Raw genomic sequence first — 23,066 nt, 5'->3', positions numbered from 1 at the left:
TGTACATGGGGCGCACGCTCAACCAGGTGAGCTACCAGGGTGCCCCTGCCTCGCCTCGCCTCTTAAAAGGAATATGCCACCCACATTCCCCTACAAAACTTAAACCTGCATTGTTAGATTTTTTTTCGGCCACGTGGGGGCAGAAAAACAAACTGTAAGCACAACATTGACACATCAGCCAGGCACAGAGCAACATTAGAATTAATTTGGTGTTGTTTTTCTGGCCTTGTGACAAATGTAAGTCCAGTATTCACTCTCCATTTAGCTCTTTTTTCGGTTTACACCAACTCTTGAGAAAAATGTGTGGCTCTTTAGCGCCTCGGTCCTCGGCTGAACCAGAAGTGGTTCTGGCCCTCCTTCGTGAAGGCTGCCTCAAAGCCGTTATTCCTACCCCGAGGAGCGAGAAGCAAGGAGCGAGGATGGAGGAGGGATCACTGAGGAGCTATGAGCGAGGAAACATGAGGGCAGCCTTCCTGGAAGCCGTGCAGCTGAAAGCCGTTGCTAATTCACGCGACGCTTCAGGTGAAAGGACGTTTTACCCCTCTAAAACACATTTCCTCGTTTCTTCTCTCCTCGCATGATTTCCTCCGTCTCTCCCATGCTTCCTCGGTGGGACGGACTAAAACGCAAGGAAGGGAAGCAAGTGGAGGAACCCGGGATGCAATTTAAGGAAAGTGAGATGCACATTTAGAAAGACAATACTTTTTTTAACAATAAAGCATGTAAACAGGCTCTAGTAGAAACACAAAAATACAAGTATGAACCAGACTGATCTCACAAAATGCCGTATGTATGACACGCCAATTCGTATGCCATTTTGGCGTGTTATCAAGACGCGTAATCGTTTTTTAGCGTGTTTATCAACGCCGTTTAGCCTCCATTGACCTACATTACACGTGAATTATCGCCGTAGCGAGTAGTATGAAAGGACAGAGGTTGGTTGGTTGGGGTGGCGGATGGTTAAAAAACAGGACTTTCACCTAGGAGAGCCGGGATCGCGTCCCGCGTGTGGTGTTTGTCATCTGTTTTTTTTTAATAAAGCCTTCCCCAATGTTCTTTTCCTAAACCCAACCGTTTATTGTTTTCTTAAGCGTGTCACGTTGGTCACCGTCGTGTTTTTGTCGTTTTTTAGTGTTACTAAAGTCTTTCCCAATGTTCTTTCCCTAAACCCAACCTTTTTTTTTTTATTTACTTTACTTTTTTTATTTACTTTACTTATTTACTTTTTTTTTTACACACATGTGACATTGTTCTCACAATAACATGCGTGTATGTTTACATGCGCTGTATACAGCGTAGACATACACATGGATAGCTCAAAATGCGTACAGATAACACGCCACTTGGCTTTAGGAATGTGACGTGTATGTTTACGCAAAGTCATGATGCCATGTTGCAAATGAGCAGAATATGGGACCTTTATAAGATTCCTGATTATTGAGTTTTCGGTTGTCTTTGATGCAGGACCCTGTAACTGACCCTTTATCTCCACCAGGAGGAGCAGTAGGCGGTCTGCTGGGCAGCTGGCTGACCAGCGGCCAGTTCCGTCCTCTGCCTCAGATCCTGATGGAGATGCCCCCCGCCCAGCAACAGAAGCTCTACGACCACATCCAGACCGTCCTGGGGAACCTGAACTGGATGGACGCGGCCCAGCTCATCGCCCTGGTGATGGGCAACGCCACTCTGCAGCAGCAGGTCACCGCCGCGCTGGTCAGCTACATCACACAGGAACTCAAAGCAGAGGTGCGCTATCAAGACTGAGTTCTAGTCCCACACAGACTTTTTTTCAGGATGGTCAGGCCTGCCAAACACAACCAGAGTCCTCTGCAAAAGGTTTTTGTACTTCATTGGAAAAATGGAATCATGGATGGTTTATTTTCTCAACTGGGGCAAATGGAGAAGTTATCCTTTACTATTTTGTAGTGTCTAAGTGCATTTACTCAAGTACTGTATTAAGTACAATTTTTAAGGTACTTGTACTTCTACAGTAGTACAAATAGTTTCTGTACTTATAAAACGAGGCATTAGAAAGTTTGTAACTACACCAGAAGTATGTAGTAGTAGTAGTAGTAGTATGTAAGGACTGCGCGATAGCGCCGATAGCGCAGTAGCAGCCGAAAGGAGTATCCATCAGGCAAGTATTATTTAAATATACTTCTGGTGTAGTTACAAACTTTCTAATGCCTCGTTTTATAAGTACAGAAACTATTTGTACTACTGTAGAAGTTTGGTATCATTCCGGGAATTATTAGTGGGGTAATTTACGAGATACAAACATGGATCCATTAGCGCCTGCACTAAGCTAACCAGCTGATAACGCTAACTTGACCAACGTTATAACAAGGGAAAAAAGCTTATGGGGGGTTGTTTGGCTTGAGGTCAAGGTGCAAAGCAGCCTGGGGTGAAATTACTCCGAACCATCACTTTAACCACTGCTACTCCCCTATATTTATTTGGCAGATTCAGATTATAAATACAAAATTTAAATCAACTAATAACTTATGAACTATTGCTACCCAGCAGCATATCCGTTATCCTTTATCCGCTGTAATATTAGAGATGCTTACACAGTAATGAACCGCTAATTATAATCCAGTGATATTATAGATATTGTTCTGAAAAGGACCATTCTGCATGATGACTACTTTAACTATCGGTATTTTGGTAGTTTATTTTAATGTCAATACTTCAGTAAAAGATCTGAGTACCTTATCCACCACTGCCTTAACATGAAAGAAATCACAGTCACCATAGAAAGCTATATGTGTTACTCAATCATGAATAAATAGTGACATTAGCACAAATTATGTTTTTGTACAACAGATGCCAAATTTCCTCTCTGGTTTTTTAAAAACATATTGTGCCTCTGGATCTCCTTCACTTCCACTCTGTATCAGCGTGTTTTAATATACATCTGCATAGGAACTTCAAATAAAATACACCTTTTGCAGCAATTTTGCTTTTGACTAATCATTTGCTTATTTAATAATGATGACAATAAATTGTTAGGATTGTTAGGGCACATTTTGAAAAATACACACATCCTTACTATCTCCTTGGCATTTTTAGTTCAAACGGGTGATGTCCTATTAGGTTTAATTCAGCCCTTGTAGTAAAACTGTTGTGCAGGGGCTTTTATTCATATACACTGTAGTCTAATATATGGAGGCCCATTAATGCCAGGAAAATTAAGTGATTAAATGTTATTCAATATAAAAAAAAAAAATAATCATGGGGAGTCAATGTTAGGAGAGAGTACATCGAAATTATGAGATACCAAGTTAAAATGATAATCAAAATTATTAAAATTTTGTATACATTTATTTTACTTTAACCAAAAGAAGGGCAGCAGGTGTGCGTTCTAAATGGGTGATCAACGTCAAAAATGCAAATCAGTTCAAAAGTTGAAAAAAGGGGCACACAATCAGAGCAATCAATGCCTGTAGAGCTTCACATTTTATTGAAACTAGTACAGTGCCCGTTCGGAGCGCATGCCTGTTCGGAACGGCCGATTGCTTGGTTCCCAGTATATTATTTTTTTCATACAACTTTATTGTGTAAATTCTCACAGACATGACACAAAATGCAGTTATAAAACACTTGATTCCCAGTATTGCTGCTTGCAGCGTTGACTGGTGGGGTGCCCGTTTGAAGTGTTCTCGAGAACCACTCTTCCGACGGTAAAGGTAAATGTACTGCATTTATATAGCACCTTCCTACCTTACCAGACAAAGTGCTTTACAATTTTCCTCTCATTCAGCCATTCACATACACCGATGGTGGCCGAGCTGCCGTACATGGCGCTGGCCCATCTCTCTTGTGGCCGCCAGTCACCTCTCTCTGTCACTTCTGACTGAGGAGAGAGAAAGACCTCGCGCTCGCCTGACAAAACTGGCATCTCTTTTACAGAAAGTCAGATTTGATGCTAGTTGCAATTTTGAAAAAAAATCGCTAAGGGGATCTGAAAAGTTGCTTACACCCGCTGCTGTGCAAAGGCTCGTACAACAGCGTGCTGCGCGTGACGTCATTTGCGCATGCCGGATCGTTTGAAAGACACACACACACACACACACACACACACACACACACTAGAGCTGTCAATCTTCCTCTATAATACCATTCGAATTCCATTTGATATTTTTTTTAATATTCAAATAATATTCAAATATTTAATGCTCAATTGCAGCCTGTAAAATAATATGTACTACACTACTCAGGCTTATGCATTGGTTGTTGGCATTATGGTTGTTGTTACACGTTCTGTCCACTAGAGGGGCTTCCAACATTAGTCTGGCCTCGAGGGGACCTGCACGCAACTCTGTTTACATTCATTTTCCACCACTAGCACACAGCGACAAACACAAATCAACAGAGAACTCTGGAATGAAGCATTATCAACAAGTGTAGTGAAGCAGCTCTGTTGTAAAGGCTAACGGTGCTCGGTTAACACAATGACATCATGTTAAAGCACAGCCGAAACGTTTTGTCATAAAACTAGCTTGGTAAGTAACAAATTATGCTAACGGCATTAATAACTAAGCCAAACGGGGCTGTCACTACTATTTTAGTGATTTAGCTATAAGCAACCTGGTTCTTGCAGATTGTCACGTTACTGAGAATACAGCTATTAGAAGGTAATATATGACGTGGAAGCTAACTCTGACAGCTGTAGGGCAGCTAACATTACCTTTAGCTGTCTTCGTGAAGCTCCCAGCTACGCTAACGTTACTGTACCTCGCGACGCAGTTAGAAAACAAGAACGAGCTAACTAACGTTAACATAAGCACTTTGGCTCGGTGGAAGTCGTTTTTAAAGTCATGTTAAAACTATTTCCCCGTCCTTCTTACGATTTCCAGCCACAGCCTGTCACTCCCCCGTGTACTAACGTTACTCGGTACGTAACGCTAGCTCCGTAATGTTGTACTAACGTTATCTTAGACCTCACAATGCCTTGTGTTTCTCACTCCCAGTTATTGTTCATAAGACGTGACATGAGTGACACATGCTGGTAGGCCTGGCCAAGGCGAGAAGAGGGAGATTAGCTGTTAGCCAACATATTTATAAAAAAAGTCACATTCGAATAGTAATTTCAGCATTCGAATAGTATTGATTTTTTTACTATTCGAATTATATTTAAATTTCGGCATTCGTTCCAACAGCCCTAACACACACACACACACACACACACACACACAGTAGGGCTCCACAATTAATCGCAATTTTATCGAAATCGCAATATGAACTAGTGCAATACCCAAATCGCAGGGGGGCGCAATATTTGTTAAAGGCAAAATATGGGTCAAACCATTCTAAAAGAAAGTATAGTGGTGCTTGCAGAGACGTCCCGGCCTACAAATCGTATCCTACATCTACTCCTAAATCTTTGTTTGGTACAGATCCTCGCAAAAAAATCACACTTCAATCAGTCAATCGTTTTTCAATGAAAATGAGAATAATGATACAAAAATGATCATTCCCTCCAATATCATGAATTATATCGCAATCGCAATATCAGTCAAAATAATCGCTATTAGATATTTTCCTCCTATCGCGCAGCCCTAACACACACACACACACACACACACACTGAGGTTCCTCGATTTATTATAGTTAGATGTCATTGCTGAGGCCTTCCTCAGACCATGAATTCTGTTCATGTTTTTTCCCCCTTTTTTGAAAATTAGCTACCATTTTATTTCCAATTTGTTCGTGGCCATACATTCTTTATTACTGCCTCAATATGGAGGCATGTTCAAAATAAATAATCTTTGTGTGTAAAATTTGACAAAAAAAATGACCCAGAAACTCTATATAGACTCTATATTGTTCCCATCTCTTTACGAAAACAACCGGTTTCAGTAGATACACTAGCAGTGTGGCAGGGCATTGGGGGAAAAGTAACTGATGAATTACTATTTTGTTAGTATTCAGTAACTGCTGCTACATTGAGTCTTTGACATCACTAAGGTCAAATCGTGATGGCACCTGTGATTGTAAAAGGCTATTTAATAATTTTTAGGTATGTCTGTGGTGCTCAGATTTTATTATAAAGAGTGGATATTCAGTTATGCTTGGAGATGCCAGGAATTTGTGAAGTGAAGATGAAAAAAAAAAAAAAAAACAATATCTTGTTTTGTCTATGCAGTGACACAGATGAGCGAGTGGGATGGAAGCGACATGGCAACCAGTCCAGTTTTGTTATCTAATCTCTCTCAACAATGTCATTTTGAAATGGAGATAGTGAAGGCAGCAACCTTTTTCAGTCAGTTTGCACACATTGCTGCTGGGGAAATAATGAATATAAATTCTTCCACAATCACGTCAAAAACTGTAAATATCTCAATGTTTCGATTGAAACGTCGACATAGATCGTGAACTATAAAATTGTGACAAAAATGTCACCTGTCACCACTTTCCCTGTGGTGTTGGAGCTTCTCTAAAACACAGGTGATGCATAGCAGAAATAAGAACCAGTGCGACTATCTTTGCATCTTCCAAAGTTAAACACACATCTGTCCTTAACCCACAAAACTGTGAGCATTGAAACCAGCCAGCAGTAAGGCTTAAATTAGAGATCCTGCCCTCAACTGCACACACAATATTCAACTACAATGTGGGATATGGTGAGTTGAATTAAACATATTGTGTAATAATATTGTATAGTAATCATGTAGCAAAAAAGCAAACAAAATGGGTTGTAATTTGTTTACAAAGACCGATTTTTTTATTCATAAAAACAACTTTTGGATGTGGATGTTGAAATGACATTAGGCCTACATTTACATAGCAACAAGATATCCAGCTTTATCTTCTTTTTCAAATGTGTCCGGCGCAGAGACCAAACACTTGTTAGAAGGCACAAAAGACAGCATTGTGACAATTTGTAAAGTTAAAATGGGACAGTAAGCACTGAGTGTACGGGATATAGTACCAAGGACGCAGACTATGTCTTCATGTCATGGTTCAGGCCCAAATATCTACAGTATATAGTGTTGCATTATAACACTGTACTCCACTTTACATTAGAGTCCAGAGAGCAGTTATTTGGAGCTTTAAGTGGAGATGAACAATAAAAGTTATAACCTAAATAAGGTCCATGACAGAGACGGTGAGACAGGCAACTGGTTAAGATTGGACTTGATGAAAAGCCAGTCAGTGGCTTGTATTTTGGTGGCCTCATTTGGACCCCGGTGTTAAGCTGTGGTCCAGCTGAGCACACGTCTGTGTTGTCTGTAACATCAGAGTGCACCAAACCATAACGTGACCCAGGTTATAAAACACAATTGCTTGAAAACTGCATTAACTGTTTTTTTGGCCAATTGGGAGCAGCAGGAACTACCTGTAAACACAACATTGACATGTCACCTTATAAAAAAAACCCAACAAAGGCAAATGTGTTAGCCAACAGTAGCTTAACTACACATCCAGCAAATTATTGGCGTCTTGTTTCCAGCAACCTATAGTTAACAAAAGGCCAATATTTTTGCGTACGTATAGTAATTTGTGGTTTCCGTGGTACTGTACCCAAAACTGTCCAGAAAGAAAACCAGTGCTTATTGTCAAGTGGTCATTTACAGCTTTACGTGGTTCTATTTATTGGTAAAATATATGAAATGTAACCACTTGATACTCCTAAAAATACAGTTGCAAATCCTGCCCCCGCACCTTCATCCCATTGCTGTTCTTGACAAAAAGATGCTAAACAGAAGGCACAGCGGGACTCTGGGACAGTTGGTCTTCCTGTACACTCCTTGGCCTGACAGAAGTAAATCGTAAATAGGTCATCTCATGACTTCCAAAAGGACAGAGTCCACTGGTCTCAATATGATGTGAAACCTTAAATCCCACACAATGTAAATGGAAAAATGGTTAGGGCACATAGCCAAAAAAACATAACGTCACAGCAAAGCTTCTCAGGTCCAGTTTAAGGTACCGTTATTCATGAATCGGCCAAACCCTTTTAACACAATCTAAAGATGTATTCTTACATTTTTCTTAGCAATTGTCATTATTTCTAAACCAAAGCTACTTAAAGGAACACCCCGACTTATTGGGACTTTGTCTTAGTCCCCGTATCCCCCAAAGTTAGATAAGTCCATACATACCCTTCTCATCTCCGTGCGTGTTATAACTCTGTCTGACGCACCCACCGCTAGCCTAGCTTAGCCCAGATCCTGGAGGTAACCGGCTCCATCTAGCCTACTGCTCCCAATAAGTGACAAAATAACGCCAACATGTTCCTATTTACATGTTGTGATTCGTAGAGTCACAGCGTGTACAAATAACAAGGTCACATGAGACACAGCCGTCTTCTAACCGTATACATACTGGGAACTATATTCTCAGGCGAAGCACTGCTACTTGGGTGGAGTGATTAAGCGCAACACCTGAAAGCACCGTTGTTACTCTCTGCTCCTCACCACGGGGCTTCTCAGGTGCTGCGAGCAAATCACTCCGCCCAAGTAGCAGAAATAGCAGTGCTTCGCCTTCTGAGAATATAGTTCCCAGTATGTATACGGTTAGAAGACGTCTCATGTGACCTTGTTATTTGTACACGCTGTGACTATACAAATCACAACATGTAAATAGGAAAATGTTGGCGTTATTTTGTCACTTATTGGGAGCAGTAGGCTAGATGGAGCCGGTTACCTCCAGGATCTGTGCTAAGCTAGGCTAGCGGTGGGTGCGTCAGACAGAGTTACGACACGCACGGAGATGAGAAGGGTATGTATGGACTTATCCAACTCTGGGGGATATGGTGAATAAGTCCCAATAAGTCGGTGTGTTCCTTTAATACGTACAAAAAACAGCAGTGTAAAAGTTACTAGTTGTCATTTGTTGGGGGTTATGTCCATTTCTCATATTTCTATTTGCCGGTACAATAACTTCCTGGAGTCTTGCCGTCACATAAGCCCCTGTAAAGCCGCAGCTCGTCATTTGTACGCTGCTTTAGAGGTGGTGGTAGGAAGAATTCTGTTTTTTTCACCTTTATGCTAAGCATGAATATACCATCAATGAGTATGATAAAAGTACATTTGATATAACAAAAAATACACCGTACGTTATTGAAACCGAGAGATATTACCAGTTTGGCAGTGTTAAGTGAATAAATGCATTCAGGTGAAAGTAGTGTGACAGTGCTACATTTATATTTATATATATATATAACTCTTGTCTATTTGAAGGCTCTTTCTGTTGACAGTAACAAAAGGTTCACAGGCACAACTGTGTGAAGTTAAGGAAATATTCTGGAAACAAAATCAGACAATACAATTTCATATCTGTCAGCAATTGATATCCATTTGCTACCTAGTGTTCTATATTGATTTTCTTTTGTTTTTGGCGCCATTTTATTGAAGTGCCTGAATTCTATGTGTAAACTTTATGCACAGTGTAGTTTAAAACCTCCCACCCCGGAACAAAAATTGTTAGTTATTTACTAACAATATACCACAATGCAAAGCTTTGCTTTTCCTCCTGAGATGACAGACGTTTAAAATTGGTGAAAGAATGTTGACACTGAAGTCAAAATTCTCTTGTCTAAATCTAGCTGATCTACTTAAGTGATTCGATTTTTCACCAAACGAGTGCAAAATGGGCGAGGAGTTGAGGAAATTGGTTCGAAACACTCAGAACAAGTGGATTCACGACCCTATTGATATTTTCAACTATCTCAATCTCACTAGTGCTTCCTAAGCAACTCTTCAAAACGTTTGATTAATAAAAAGGCAAAAAACACGTCATTTCAAAAACGGTTCCCAAGTCTGGAGCTGCAGAACGCCACGGAGATGCATTCAGAGCCGCACGCGCCATCCAACAAGGTGCTCAGAGGGAGTACACAAGGCAGGTTCAAAGCAGTGTTATTAGTAAAGCTATGTGCGGGAAAATACACTTCACTTCATTTACATTTGTAGTAAGTAAAATAAAAATAAAAAAAATGTACACTGTACAATACATCAAATCCTATCTAACGTGAGACATGGAGAGTAAAGGTGTAGAAATGCCGGTGCTGTGCCGAGTCTAAAACTGGTCAGAGAGGAGATCACACAGTCTCTGAGACACAGACTCCCTGCTGGTCCGCAGGGTCAGCCGGTACATCTGGAGAGAAAACACACACAGTTACACAGGCTATATGATGATTGATGGTTCAATACCTGTGTGTGTGTGTGTGTGTGTGTGTGTGTTTACCTGTGCTTGTGTGTTGGGCTCCAGTCTGAGGAGGCAGCCCACCTGAGTGTTCTTAGTGTGAATGACTCCAGCTCCAACAAAGTTTGCAGGATTGGGATCCACCCCAATCAGCAGAGCTACACCGAAACCTAAGATCTATGAAAGAATTTACAGAGAAACCACTTTATATTTAAAAAAAAAATCATAAAAAATATATAGAATGAACGCCTTGCTGTTGTATACCTAAGTTAAGGTGCAGTTTACGCCCATGTCTGTCCAGACCCCCTTTTTTGGCACGATGCTGTGACGTGCGTCGCCTCCTTCTGTAACTCCCTGCTGCATCCATAGAGTCTAGTGTTTCCTCTATGCTGATTTTGCCGTGGTGGCACGCCACAGCAAAATTTCTGCCGCCACGGTATCAGAAATAGGGCAGACGCACAACAGGGTTTCCGCTATGTACACCGCACACCGCCGCACCTTCAGCTGTTTATAAAGTCGTAATTACACGACTCTGCAGAGCCGTCTGCTCTACTGAACTCAAGCGAACTGTCATCCGTTCCCTCTCTCCCCTTTAGGGGGAGCAACTGGAACAGTGACAGGACGTCATCACTCGCGAAGTCATGGCAACCAAATAAACAACAGGGCGAGTACTACTTGTCACTCAATCTTAGGCAAAGTGACAAACGGCGACGACGACAGCCGCGACATGAAATCCGCACTCACGCGGGTCCCGTGAAATATGACCGCTACAGTTTATCGGAATATAGCACTGTGGACACTGAATTTGATGAATTTACTGTTTATCAGACCCCAGATGAGACAAGAAGCTAACGTTAGTGAACGCTGCGGTGACGGTCCCTCTGCCTCTGACTCCCCGCTGCAGGAGACGCTGTATTCCTCCGACACGCTGTATTAACGTTGCGGTTTAAAACGCTTTCCAGGTTAGTGGGGGTGCATACTGCTCAAAACCAACATGAAAAACGTAGCTAGTAATGTTCACTCAGCGTGTAATTCGTTGTTAAACTGTGTGTTAAATGAGCGGTGACGTTAAATCGCCGGTTTCAGGTAACGGCACCCTACGGTACCGTCTATTTGCTGGATGGTTTCAAGGTAACGGTCGGTAGCTAACATTAGCAGATAAGCCCGTTGACAGCGTTATTGTTCCTATTTTGGCACAATGTTTCTGACCGTAGTAGTGTTCATAGTGACTGAAAGTGTCATGTGAGACGCTAAAAAGAAACTACACGCTGTTTTCAGGTAACATTACTTTTTGACGTTCAACACCCCCATCAAGCTAGCTAGCTAGCGTTAGCTGGTAACTTAAGAGAAAGTTTGCAGATTTTCAACCATTTTGTGTACTGCCGTACATTCTGATGAACAGCAACAGTACCCACCAGTAAAACTCTGCTGGATGACTTGCTTCAGAAGGTTTGAATATCGGCGACTTGCTCTTTAGCGTTTAGCTTAGCACAGCGCCATTAAAACCATACACAATGCTTGGCCGTGTCATCCTCCCCAGCTCTGCCCTTTTGTCCAAATATGGTCACTTCTTGCTCCAAAATACCAAGATGGCGAAGGCCAGAACGCAAACTTTTTTTTTTTAAGATTATTTTTTGGGGCTTTTTCCCTTTATTTGAAAGTGGATAGACATGAAAGGGGGAGAGAGAGAGGGGATGACACGTAGCAAAGGGCAGCAGGTCGGACTCGAAACCTGCGCTGCTGCAGGACTCAGCCAACATGGGGCGAACGCTCTTAATGGGTGAGCTGGAGGCCGCCCCCAAAATGCAAACTCTAGGCTTCAAAACGGCAGTCCATGAACCAATGGGTGGCGTCACCGATGCTACGTCCACTATTTTTACCGTGTATGGATGCAGCAGGGAGTAACAGACGGAGGCGACGCACGTCATAGCATCGTGCCAAAAAAGGGGCCGGAAATTAGCGTGTCCGCCCGCGTGTCAACTTCCCGCTGAGTTCAAAACCTACTGTAAATTGTAGGACGTGAATGTCAAGTGGTTCAACAGCATACAGGTCGAAATAAGTCATACATTTTCACACAAACAGTTGGTTAATGTAAAGCTAAGCAGTTTCCCTTAAAGAAGTAATTTTTTTTTATTTACCTTGGCATTGGTCACATCTGTGTCCATTGGGTGTTGGGCTTTGAAGATTGTTTGAACCTCTTGCTGAGGACTGAGGACACAGGAGGACAGGAACAACAGGACATGTTAATATACTGTAGAATGCTATCCACTGCATTAATTGCAATATACAGGACACAGCATATTTACACGACATACTAGGGGTGTTGAAAGTAATCACTGCGTCGATGCATCGCGATCCGGACAAGGACGATTCTGCATCGATGCAGTGACAGACCATAATCGATTATCGCCTACTGATGGTACTTGTTGATTTCCCGCTTGCTTTTTTTGTCTGTTGTCTGCTGTTCAGACTCCGCTACATTCAGGAAGTGTCTTCTTTTAAGAGCCGATACAATAAAAAGGGGAGTTCATGTATATCTGACTGCATGAATTTGTCGATGTAGCAATATATCATAATATTAAAAAGGTGCTCTAAGCGATGTCACGCGTTTTTTAGGCTACAACATTTTTTGTCACATACAGCAAACATCTCCTCGCTATCCGCTAGCTGCCTGTCCCCTGAACACACTGTAAAAAAAACAAACGCGGTCTCTGTAGACAGCCCAGGCTCCACAAACGCCAACAAAAACAAACTGCGCCAACCAGGGGCCTGTTTCACAAAAGCAGAATTTATAAATCCAGGATAACTGATAAAGCGAGGCTTGACCTAGTCTAATCTGTGCATCCTGGCTTGGTGCGTTTCACGAAGGCCAAGCCAGGCTGAGGAGGAGAGACTAGGTCGAGCCAGGATGAAGTAATTCAGATAGATGTGCGTCCGCGGCTTTCCTCAAAAGACCGCGAGGTCGATCACAGATTTACTGATGCCAAAATGGAGAATACGCATTGTACATACTTTATACAGAGTGAGCAGCAGCTTCTTGTGGAAGTATGATGACGTGAAACACATTATTTGTATAAAAAGAAAAGAAACACGGCCGCTGTAATGAAACAGCGAAAGAAAGCGTAGCAGGCGATCGCGGACCAACTGAATATATACATTAACTGACCACTGCTCTGAATTGAAACCGTCATAATCATTCCATTCAAGGATTAGGTTACTAATCATTTGCACAAATTAACAGTTGTACTCTTAGCCTTAAAAGTAAGCAGAAGATAATGTTACTCAGGAAATTTACCACGAAGATCAATTTTCTACAACGCTAGAGTATGATGCATAAATATCTCTTCGTTCTGTTCCTCCCTCTCTCTCATGGGCTAAAATATACATTTCCTAAGTCATATTAACTTCCACTGCTCGCATTTAATGCAAAGTGTACAACTGTTCGTTTTTGCAAATGACAGTGACTCATTGAATGGTTTCAGTTAAGAGCAGTAGTTCGTAAATGTATATTTTTAGATCATCATTCAGTCTGTCCGCTATTATCTGCCACGCTTTTTCTCGCGTTTTTTATTTTTATTTTTTTTTTTTATAGAGGACGAGTTTCCTTCTCTACATATTATATGATTTGCTCCCTTGTATATATGGACAAGAAAATAAAGACACTGAAGAAATTGGACTCTAAAATCTAGAAACTATAAAGATAATTAAGTGAGAAATTCCATGTATGAGTATATTCATCAGTTATTTCCCCCCCAGCAAAATATAAGGTCAAAAACCATTGGGGTGTCCTCCCCCTGTTGTTACATGAATGTACAGTAGCCTACAACACTAGATAGTTACTGGTTCTGTGAAATAAGTCTATAATTTGGGAGGACTGTACAATTAGGACATGTTCTTTAAATTGTACAATCCTCTCAAATTATAGTCCCAGTTTACTGGACAACACAAATTGTGTGCTAAGAATGCCAAATACAATGCACATGGCAGCGGAACAAACATGATCGTTATTGTTAAAGAATTAAAAAAAAATGAATCAACTCAAATAATTCAAGGTGCATTGGTCAACTATAGAAATGTAAAACATTGTATGTATTGCCCTTAGTAACAAAATTTAAAAACACATTTGAAATTTTATCAGCATTTTCTAATTATCTCAACAACTGTCATAATATTTTCATCAAACTAACAATATGAACAGCAGTCGTCATACAGCAATATAACTGTCACATGAATAATTATTAAAACAAATAATGGTCACAACTTTAAATAATAACAGTACTTAAAGGAATTAAATGAACAGCAACATGCACCTGTTGTATTTTAATCCAGGCTGATAACAATAGGGTAAAACCACTGCTAGGTGATCAGAAAAGGCTCCAGGATTAAATAAATCCTGGCTGTTAGCCTGGTCGGGAGCAGGCTAGCTGCACAGAATAAATCTCCATGGTGATTTATGTGCCTCTACTTTCGTGAAACCGAGTCAAGGCTTAAATCATCCAGGATAACGGATAAATCCCGGCTTAATCCCTTATCTTGGTTTTGTGAAACAGGCCCCAGCACCACCAAACATAAACAAGTGTTCCAGCGTTCCAGCCAATAACCGACAAGAAGGATTTGGGGGTGGGGGTTGGGGGGTTAGTGAGCGGAAGGTAGGGGGAGGGGACGGGATGAGGAGGAGGAGGCAGTTAATCGTAGATAATCGTAATCGAATTGTCGTGACACCAGTGAAGGTTCACACCCCTATGACCTACCTATGTCCAAAGCACTTTACGATGCTCCATATATCCACGCGGGTTCCCATTAAGGGTTGGGGTTTGATAGCACTTTATTGTATCTGAATCCAGAACCAAGTCCGCTTATGGAATCCGTATGCTTTCAGCTAGAATATTTTACCGGTGAAGACGTGCCACACTGTTGGCCTTGTTGAACTACAAAAACATACCATTCACTCACATGAAGTGTGGTGTTACAGTCATGTAACAGAGTGGTGCTTATTTTACACTACATTACATTTAGCTGACGCTCTTATCCAAAGTGACCTCAATGAGAGCCATTTGTTTGTGACGAGTAATGTTCCCACCTTCCATGCTGTGCTGAGGAATTTTATGTACAGATTCAGGTGCCAATTAACAGAGTCAAAGAATACAATTTTAACTGCCTTAATCAACCCTGCACTTGGTGATACCAGATATACTTCCAAACTCTGGAAACACTGGAACACGCATCTGTATCTGTTTTAATTATTGTGCATGGCTATTCTGTCTGTCTGTATTTGTATGTTCCCTTTATGTAATAAGTGGTAGTCTGTACATCTGTATGTTTTTATGTTTGTGTGTACCCCTCTTGTAATATGTTGTGTACTTTTATATCTGGACTAGAGCTTAGATCGGCCCAAAAAATCAAGCCCGAACCTACCCGAGCACGTTGCGTCCAAGCCCGGCCCAACACATTAACTGTAATTATGAGCCCGAGCCCGATTTTAAACCTGACACTTTTTTAATACGTGGGCCGTTATAACTGACGTTCTCAACTACAATTCAGAGTTGTTTGCACTACAGAAATCTGTTTAGAATAATACAACAAGGACGAAGCATGTAAACTGTGCTGTTTGTTTAGAATGGAACGGATCGCAAGTGGATCTGAATGAAGAAACGTAAAAAAAAAAAAAAGAAACAATGATGAACAACATATTGTTGTCACTGCCCACGACTTGTTTAAACTGCTTCCATACCTCCGACTTTCCTCCACACTTGCTCAAAGTTAATTCTCCTGTTTTTCTTTTTTTCTTTACATCTTCAAGCTCCCGGTGTGATGCGTGCGAGAGGAGGAGACTCCGCGCATGAAGTGCTGCATTTTGTAACTGCAGCCTAACTTTTGTACACATTTGTTACTTTTATTTATATATATATATATATATATATATATATATATATATATATATATATATAATATTTCTGATTATGGCATAGCTTTCTCCCCACCCAAATAGGATAATAAGGTAATGGATAAAAAAATTGCTTGATCAAGGGTCCGGCCCGGCCCGGCCCGAGGATGTGGCGGAAAATAACGGCCCGAGCCCGACCCGAGGTCCGGTCTGGCTCGGGTCGGGCTCGGGCTTGTGCCGAGAATCTAAACTCTAATCTGGACCTTGAGTCTGTAAATAAAGTTATATATAAAAGGGTCGCAGGTCAGAACCGAACGTGCAACCGCTGCGGCGAGGACCGAGCCTCTGCACATGGGGCGCACGCTCCACCAGGTGAGCCACCCAGGTGCCCCAAAATCGGCCTTTTCTGACAGAGACAAATGCTGATAGGAACCTTGGGACACTGGTGCATTGATCATGTGAAGTGAGCCTTACACTCCGAGCTGTTTCCAGCGTTGGAAGAAGTCTTGGGATGTCATCTCTGTAGGCTGAAAGAACTTGTTCAGCATCACAGGGAGTTTCACTGCAATCTTCTGTAGAGTTCCACCGTATCTGTTCACACACACACACAGTCAGAAATGAGCACATATATGTAAATAAATGCATTAAAAACTTCTCTCCGCCAGGTGTGCCTCCCTCTCCCCTCCCAAACAAACAAGAGTTGAATCTCACTCAGTTGTCTCCCTTCCGGCTTACTTACAGTCAAGAAGGCCGTAAAGATAACAAAAGCAGGGCAATATTCATCTTGTATCGTGCCTAACTAATGGATCATAACATATCAGGTATGGAATTCTGCAGATGCTCCGGTTTAAAATATGACCAAACTTTTCTTTGGATGTCAGCTTTTGAGCCACGACAAAGGCCAAAATGTGGCCTGCAACAGACCAGCTAAGGCTTGCTTTTAGCCTAGCAGGTTGGCGAAAATGCCTTTTTCTATGTGATTCGCTGTTGATCACTTGCGGCCCCTACTGGCCGTTTAAGAGTGAGGACTCAGCAGTCAATGACCAGTATAAAACAGAGCAGTCAATAAAATAGGTTTTGTAACAATTGTCAATCACCGCAACCAGGGGACATCCTTGAGGATACAGTCATAAATGTGCACAAAAAAAATATTAGGCTGATGGGCCCAGTGGTATGCGAAATTAGCTGCGGACAGTGCACAATCCCCTTCAGGCTCATGTCGGGTGGAGGTAATACAGTATGCATTCAGACACCAACCTGAACTGGATGTCGAGTACCGGTGCGTCTGTGAAATCCGACAAACACTCAATGTTGACGACCTGCTGGAGCTGAGCTCCACCATCTACTGTGGGGTCTACTGCCTTAGCGTGGACATTCAGCTGTGGAGACAATGGTCAAGGATTCTACAGATACCTAAATGACACTGGCAGCATACATCTCAGCCTCTCTACATCAAGCAGCTTTGCAGAGTACTCACACCGGTTCCCTCTGTCAGTTTTGTTGTGTTGTAGGCCTAGTTGAAGAAGGGTTTTCTTGACAGTGTGAGTGGTATGCAGAGAGACGGCAGTCCTGCAGAACTCAGCTGGGAAGTAGTAATACTTGTTGATTTAGCTGTGTGTGTTAAATAAAATGCAGTGCTTCCTGTGGGCTGGAACGGGACAATCTAGTCTGTAAAAAGAACTGTTTTGATGATTAAACTGTGTTTGATGATAAGGTGACCTTTGACTTTCAGGTGGATGCTGTGTGCAGTAAAGCCCATCAGACGAAGCATTTTTATCGAAAACTTTGCGCTTTTAATGTTTGTTAACAGTTTTATTAACTGTGTTTTACTTGTGTTGGGGGGGGGGGGCAAAAAAACGCAAGGGAAAAGTTGAGACCGACTCGACTTTTGGAGAAACACAACCCCACGTCATGCTGCGGTGGCCAATCACGTAACCAGACTAGTTGGTGTGTTCTGAGCTATGGTCTGAGGCGGTGTGAGAGTCCCAGACAGAAAACAGGAAACATCACTGCCTCTATCGCTGCCGCATGAAAGTTTAAAAAAACACTACGAGGGTAAAAACAAAAAAACACAACCACTGAACTGCCGGGGAGTTATAGCGTAGCGTATATAGTGTAATAGCTGAATGTTTCCTGCAACAACAAAGCACTCACTATGTCTCGCTCGTCTCTTTTCTTTCTCTCTCTCCTATTAAATGAAGTTGCCTTCAAGTGCGGTCGGAAATGTCGAAATCTAGAGACGATCTGACGGAAAACAGTAATTGTGAAATATAAAGTCTGCCTGTGCTTTGTTGGGGGGGGGGTTTAAGAACATAACAGGACGTCACACAAATCGTTTCATTGACACTCCGCCTGCCGCACCACACTGCTGAAAAATCGCTAGATCGCTTTTTTTTTTGTTGGTATGAAGGCCCACTAACACTGAATGACCTGACCACACTGTATCAGGCTGGGGTGCTTAAGAAGGCCCAATCAGTCGTGTCTGAACCGAGCCATCCTCGTTTTAATTAAATGAAGTTGCCGCCGTCCGGTCGTAGATACAGTCTGCCTACTTGCAGGACCAATGGACTCAAAAGTTAATTTATCCCAACTGTCACTGGCCTTTTAAACCAAGTAAGGTAGTTTCACATTTTATTTATCTATTTATTGACTTGTTGTTCATGTTTATGTTATGCTCCATTTGTAGTTATTTTTTTTTTTTTACTGTCTCCCTGTGTTTTTGTGATTCTTGCATTGCTTGTCTGGTGTGTGGCACTGTTGTCTGTAAATCAAATTGCCCCTTAATAATAATAATAATAATAAAGTTTCCTTGATCTTGAAAACAAGAAGCTACCAAGCTGTGGAAAGGATATGAGTCTTGAGCGTGTCGCTGCTGGTCACTGATGAGGAGAAGCTGAGGAACTGGGTAGAGGTCTTGTTGCCGTAGAACACATAAATACGACCTGTGGGACGTTAGCAGGGCCACTTTCTCAGTTCATTCATTCTGAAGTCATCACATCCGACTAGCAGTATCCACTACATTTAAGACATACAATTATAATAACATTCTGCATCTTACTTTTCTTTCTCTTAACACTAGGTGTCAGAAGTACCCTTTAAAATATCTTTAAAAAGAAAAGAACAGGCCCGATGAGATGTCCTAAAAGTAAAAGATGCAGAACAGAAGCACATTGGAGACAAATACTATCAGAAAGCTGCTCACCCAGGTTCTGCCTGTACTCCGCCTTCAGTCCAATCTGCAACAGCTGGTCCTCATAGATAACACCGTTGTTCTTACAAACAAACCTGCAATTTACAAGCACACAATTACTAATTTACAACCAAGACCTTTGACAACTTCTTTTTTTGTTTTAAATACAAATATCTTAAAAAGGTTGCACTTTGTCAACCCAGACAGTTTGCGACAAACTAACACTAGCAGAATATTTCAGCAAACTTGATGTTGAAGCTGAAAAGGGGAGCTCACTCTCAGAAGTTGCAGCCAGGCTGTTCAGACCAGATATGTACATTTAAGCCAATGTTACAAACTTGGGGAGTGGAGCGATTACCAGGCAGGGAGGGACTAATAAAAGAAACCATCCAGTTCCATTAGAGTTTAGGTTCTCTGTCCGAGCCCACCGATATTTCCCACCACTATCCTCGGGCCGGGCCCTCGATCAAGCATTTGTGTTTTTTTCATCATTACTTTATTAGCCTAATTGGGTGGGGAGAAAGCTATGCCTCTCCAGCTTCTCCTGTAGCTCTGGGTATACTGTATGTCCTGCACTGACTTGAGCGTGAGGTAAACTGTGCTAAATCGTGTCCCCCCTATCTGTAGCACTGTCTTTGATAATTGCGCAACCAGGCCACATTGTTTTAGATATCTCACGAGTCCTTTAGCAGCAGATACGGTCTCTCCTATATCCGCCGTGTTGTAGGCCAGTGCGTCGGCATGCAGACCGTGGCGAAGGACAGTATTAATTAGGCGATCGATACAAGAAAGTCTTCTATATGGTTCCAGGGCTTTGATTATGTTGCTGCCTTGATCTGTTACCCTCACTATTCGGCTGAGGGAGCTAGGGTCGAGTTTTTTTCTTTTTTTAACGTTTCTTCTTTCGGATCCATTTGCGATCCGTTCCATTCTCAGTAAACAAACAGCGCAATTTACATGGTTCGTCCTTGTCGCATTATTCATTAAGATAATTCTAAACAGATTTCGGTAGTTAAAACTACTCGGAATTGTAATTGTAATTACAGTTAATGTGTCGGGCCGGGCTCAGGCACAATGTGCACGGGCTCAGGTAGGGTCGGGCTTAATCTTTTGGGCCCGATCTAAGCTTTAAGTTCCATTATGGGAAATGCAAGATCCAGTGTTTTTGGAGTTTGGTCCATACTAGAGAAAAAAAGTCAGGATACCTCGGCCTCTGGATTCTGACCACTTTTTTTCTTTTTTTTTTTTTTCTTTTTTTTTTAAATCGGTCTCTTGTGTCACCCAACTTTCTGAAAGTGCAATACTAAATCGGCCCCTTGATATTTAATGGAATGTGGATAACTCAACATTATTTGTAACCACACTGTCTGCTACTTTCATCAGCCAAGCTCACAGTACGGTCCCACCTGGAAAAGTTGTCCTCAGACACAGTTATGGGTGCGGGGGTGGAGATGTCGGACAAGACATCAACCAGCAGGCTGGCTCCTGCTGAAGGGGTGGAGTTCAGATTCAGCAGGTCTGTGAAGGGGTGGCTGGAACCCTGGGAAAATAAACATCAGCAAACATCCGCTTTAACCTACCGTATCCACAACCAAACATACAGCAGTGTGCAGTTTTTTTATATATACAAATACTAGTTAAATATGGAGGCCCCGGTGCCAGGCTAAATGCAATCCCCAAATAATCCATTTCATTCTCTGCTTTCTAAAGCTTGAACACCGGAGTCGAACTGAAGCTTAAATCCACTTTTTGAGTAAGGAAATATACACTATTATCACACAACAGCTATTGTATGTTTGGGCGTTTGCCATGTTATTGGTTGACTGTCAACTGAGAGATGGTTGTGGCTAGAGCTACAGCTGGAAGTTACGATGAATCATATCTAATATAACTATCATTTTAATACTTACCCCCAGAAAACGCATTTTCGTCCATTCGTAAGGAGTGTTAAAAAAAATGTTACCCTACAGCCCCCCCCAGTTGGTCCAAACCTATACAGCACTGTACTCGAATCTCACCTGTGCAGGCTACCACTAAAACTATTTGAATTACTAATTACTAATTTATCTTTGCTATTAATATGTTGGATTCAAATTGATGTATATTTTTAGACATATTTTAATAAAAAAAAAAAAGAAACTTTCAAAAAACTTTTTGAATAAACTAATTTGGCGGCCCTCTTGCACCAACTCTGAGGACCCCCCCTAGGGGTCACGGACCCCCTGTTGAAGATCTCTGATTTAGAGTGTTCAATTCCTGCCCACAAAAGTCTTGACCACAGACTCCCCCAACCCTCTTCAGTGCTGGTGTATGCAACAATAAATAGTTATGTAATTCACTATACTATGGTGTTGTTTCTAGCTATCAATATACCATGGTCCCAGCAGAGAGCAAGGTGGGACTAGAGGAGGCAGGGCGAGGTCTGTTGGTAGGAAGAAGATCTGCCATCAGTGAAGGAGGAGACTGATGGAGAAAGAAAAGAAAAGGAACAGAAAGAGGAGAAGAATGATACAGGGTAGGAGAGAAGACAAGTAAAGTCAAAGATCAAGTAAATGCTGAAAATAGAAGAAGAACATCAAGGTAAAGCAGTAATGAACAAAATACAACAATATGCAGAATATGACGATGTTATAATGTTTGTGTGCTGGAGGCTTGTTTTAGGGATCAGGGAGAAAAGCTACAGCCAAACATATTACAGAAAACTTTTTGGTTTACGTGCAGTTTAGTGTCCCAAATTCCACTATGGCCACGCCAAGACCCGCCCTACGAAGCAGCTCGATTGGTTGGGGTTAGGCATTTCACCTCAAGTGATTAAGGTTAGTATAGTCGATTGGTCAGGGGATAGGACCTGTACAAATGGGGTTAACGTTACGGGGAATTTGGGACACTAAACTGCACGTATACCAAACTTTTTAACCATGCTGTTTTTTAAAACGAGACATTAGAAACCGGAGACATTTCTTTACTTGTTAGGAACGAAGGTTTTTCTTGGGTGGCATTTGTAAGAAAAAAAATCTTTGGTAAAAAAAAATAAATAAATAAAAAGTGAAGCTGTACAGGCAAGATCTCCCTGCTACCGATTACAGCACCACTGTGGAGTTACCTTGTTTGTGCTTTCTGTGTCCTCGCTGTGCTCGGCGCTGCCGTTGACATTCCAGCGGGTATCGTCGATGTCAGGCAGGTTGCCTGGGCCCTTCTTCTTCTTCAGCTTGGCCAGGATTGACGACTCTCTCTCTGGGAATGGAGGCATCTCTTCTAAGACTGTGGCCTGTGGAGGGACAGAGAGAGTGAGAGAATACGGTAAAGCTTTGGGCCTGGGCAATACTAGGCTCACTTTGCCAGACCTTCCTCCACAGCGCTGCAGAGGAGGGTCTGAGGTCTGGCTAGTCCACACAGCACTCCGGGATGGGAGAAAAAACATGCTCTGGTTTATTGGCATTGTGCTAAGCAACGGACGCAGCCCCAGGGTCGCTACAAAATAGTCTCGGGAAGGAACTTGTTTTGGTGGAACGTGTACGTTCAGAAGTTGTTTTAGTCGTGCAACAGAAAACTCAGATTGGACAGATAGTCTAGCTAGCTGTCTGGATTTACTCCCTAAACTCCTTAATCCACCGGAGGTTAGAATGCCAACACGTGGCCAGTCAGCTCAGTTGGTAAAGCGGGCGCACATATGCAGAGGTTTATTTCTCGACGCAAAAGGTCCAGGTTTCGAATCCGACCTGTGATGGTTTTCCCCCCTCTCTCTCCCCTTTCATATCTCAGCTTTCCTATCCAATAAAGGCAGAAATGCCCCCAAAAAAAAAAATTTTTTTTAAAAATGCCAACGCAACGAAAGTGGAAAGTAAC

At 42.0% G+C, this 23,066-nt stretch overlaps 2 protein-coding genes across 5 annotated transcripts in view; one reads left to right on the top strand and one right to left on the bottom strand.

Moving 5' to 3' along the window:
• The window catches only part of LOC116043770 (protein C19orf12 homolog), a 27,012-nt gene extending 3,946 nt beyond the window's left edge, over nucleotides 1-23,066 (top strand). For 2 of the 3 annotated variants that reach the window (XM_035999796.1, XM_035999794.1), the window contains exons 3-6: nucleotides 1,496-1,930; nucleotides 11,549-11,553; nucleotides 22,587-22,590; nucleotides 23,056-23,066. In XM_035999796.1, coding sequence (XP_035855689.1) covers nucleotides 1,496-1,761 — 266 coding nt within the window. In that variant the 3' untranslated portion in view covers nucleotides 1,762-1,930; nucleotides 11,549-11,553; nucleotides 22,587-22,590; nucleotides 23,056-23,066. Of the gene's footprint in view, nucleotides 1-1,495; nucleotides 1,963-11,548; nucleotides 11,554-22,586; nucleotides 22,591-23,055 lie in introns of those variants that run through there. The other variant, XM_035999795.1, reaches the window with a different exon arrangement.
• LOC116043766 (AP-2 complex subunit alpha-2-like) overlaps nucleotides 8,985-23,066 on the bottom strand; it is a 32,481-nt gene continuing 18,399 nt past the window's right edge. The window contains exons 14-23 of one of the 2 annotated variants that reach the window (XM_031290670.2): nucleotides 22,324-22,488; nucleotides 21,594-21,683; nucleotides 20,627-20,760; nucleotides 19,233-19,315; nucleotides 18,883-18,972; nucleotides 17,288-17,411; nucleotides 16,505-16,621; nucleotides 12,285-12,354; nucleotides 10,189-10,323; nucleotides 8,985-10,098 (exon numbers count right to left, since the gene is read on the bottom strand). In XM_031290670.2, the coding sequence (XP_031146530.1) occupies nucleotides 10,021-10,098; nucleotides 10,189-10,323; nucleotides 12,285-12,354; nucleotides 16,505-16,621; nucleotides 17,288-17,411; nucleotides 18,883-18,972; nucleotides 19,233-19,315; nucleotides 20,627-20,760; nucleotides 21,594-21,683; nucleotides 22,324-22,488 (1,086 nt within the window). In that variant the 3' untranslated portion in view covers nucleotides 8,985-10,020. The remainder of the gene's footprint in view (nucleotides 10,099-10,188; nucleotides 10,324-12,284; nucleotides 12,355-16,504; nucleotides 16,622-17,287; nucleotides 17,412-18,882; nucleotides 18,973-19,232; nucleotides 19,316-20,626; nucleotides 20,761-21,593; nucleotides 21,684-22,323; nucleotides 22,489-23,066) is intronic. The other variant, XM_031290671.2, reaches the window with a different exon arrangement.

This window comes from Sander lucioperca, chromosome 3 (genome assembly GCF_008315115.2).
Source record: "Sander lucioperca isolate FBNREF2018 chromosome 3, SLUC_FBN_1.2, whole genome shotgun sequence".
Lineage (NCBI taxonomy): Eukaryota > Metazoa > Chordata > Actinopteri > Perciformes > Percidae > Sander > Sander lucioperca.
Note: the sequence above shows the minus strand (reverse complement) of the source record. Positions and strands in the feature narration are given on the sequence as shown.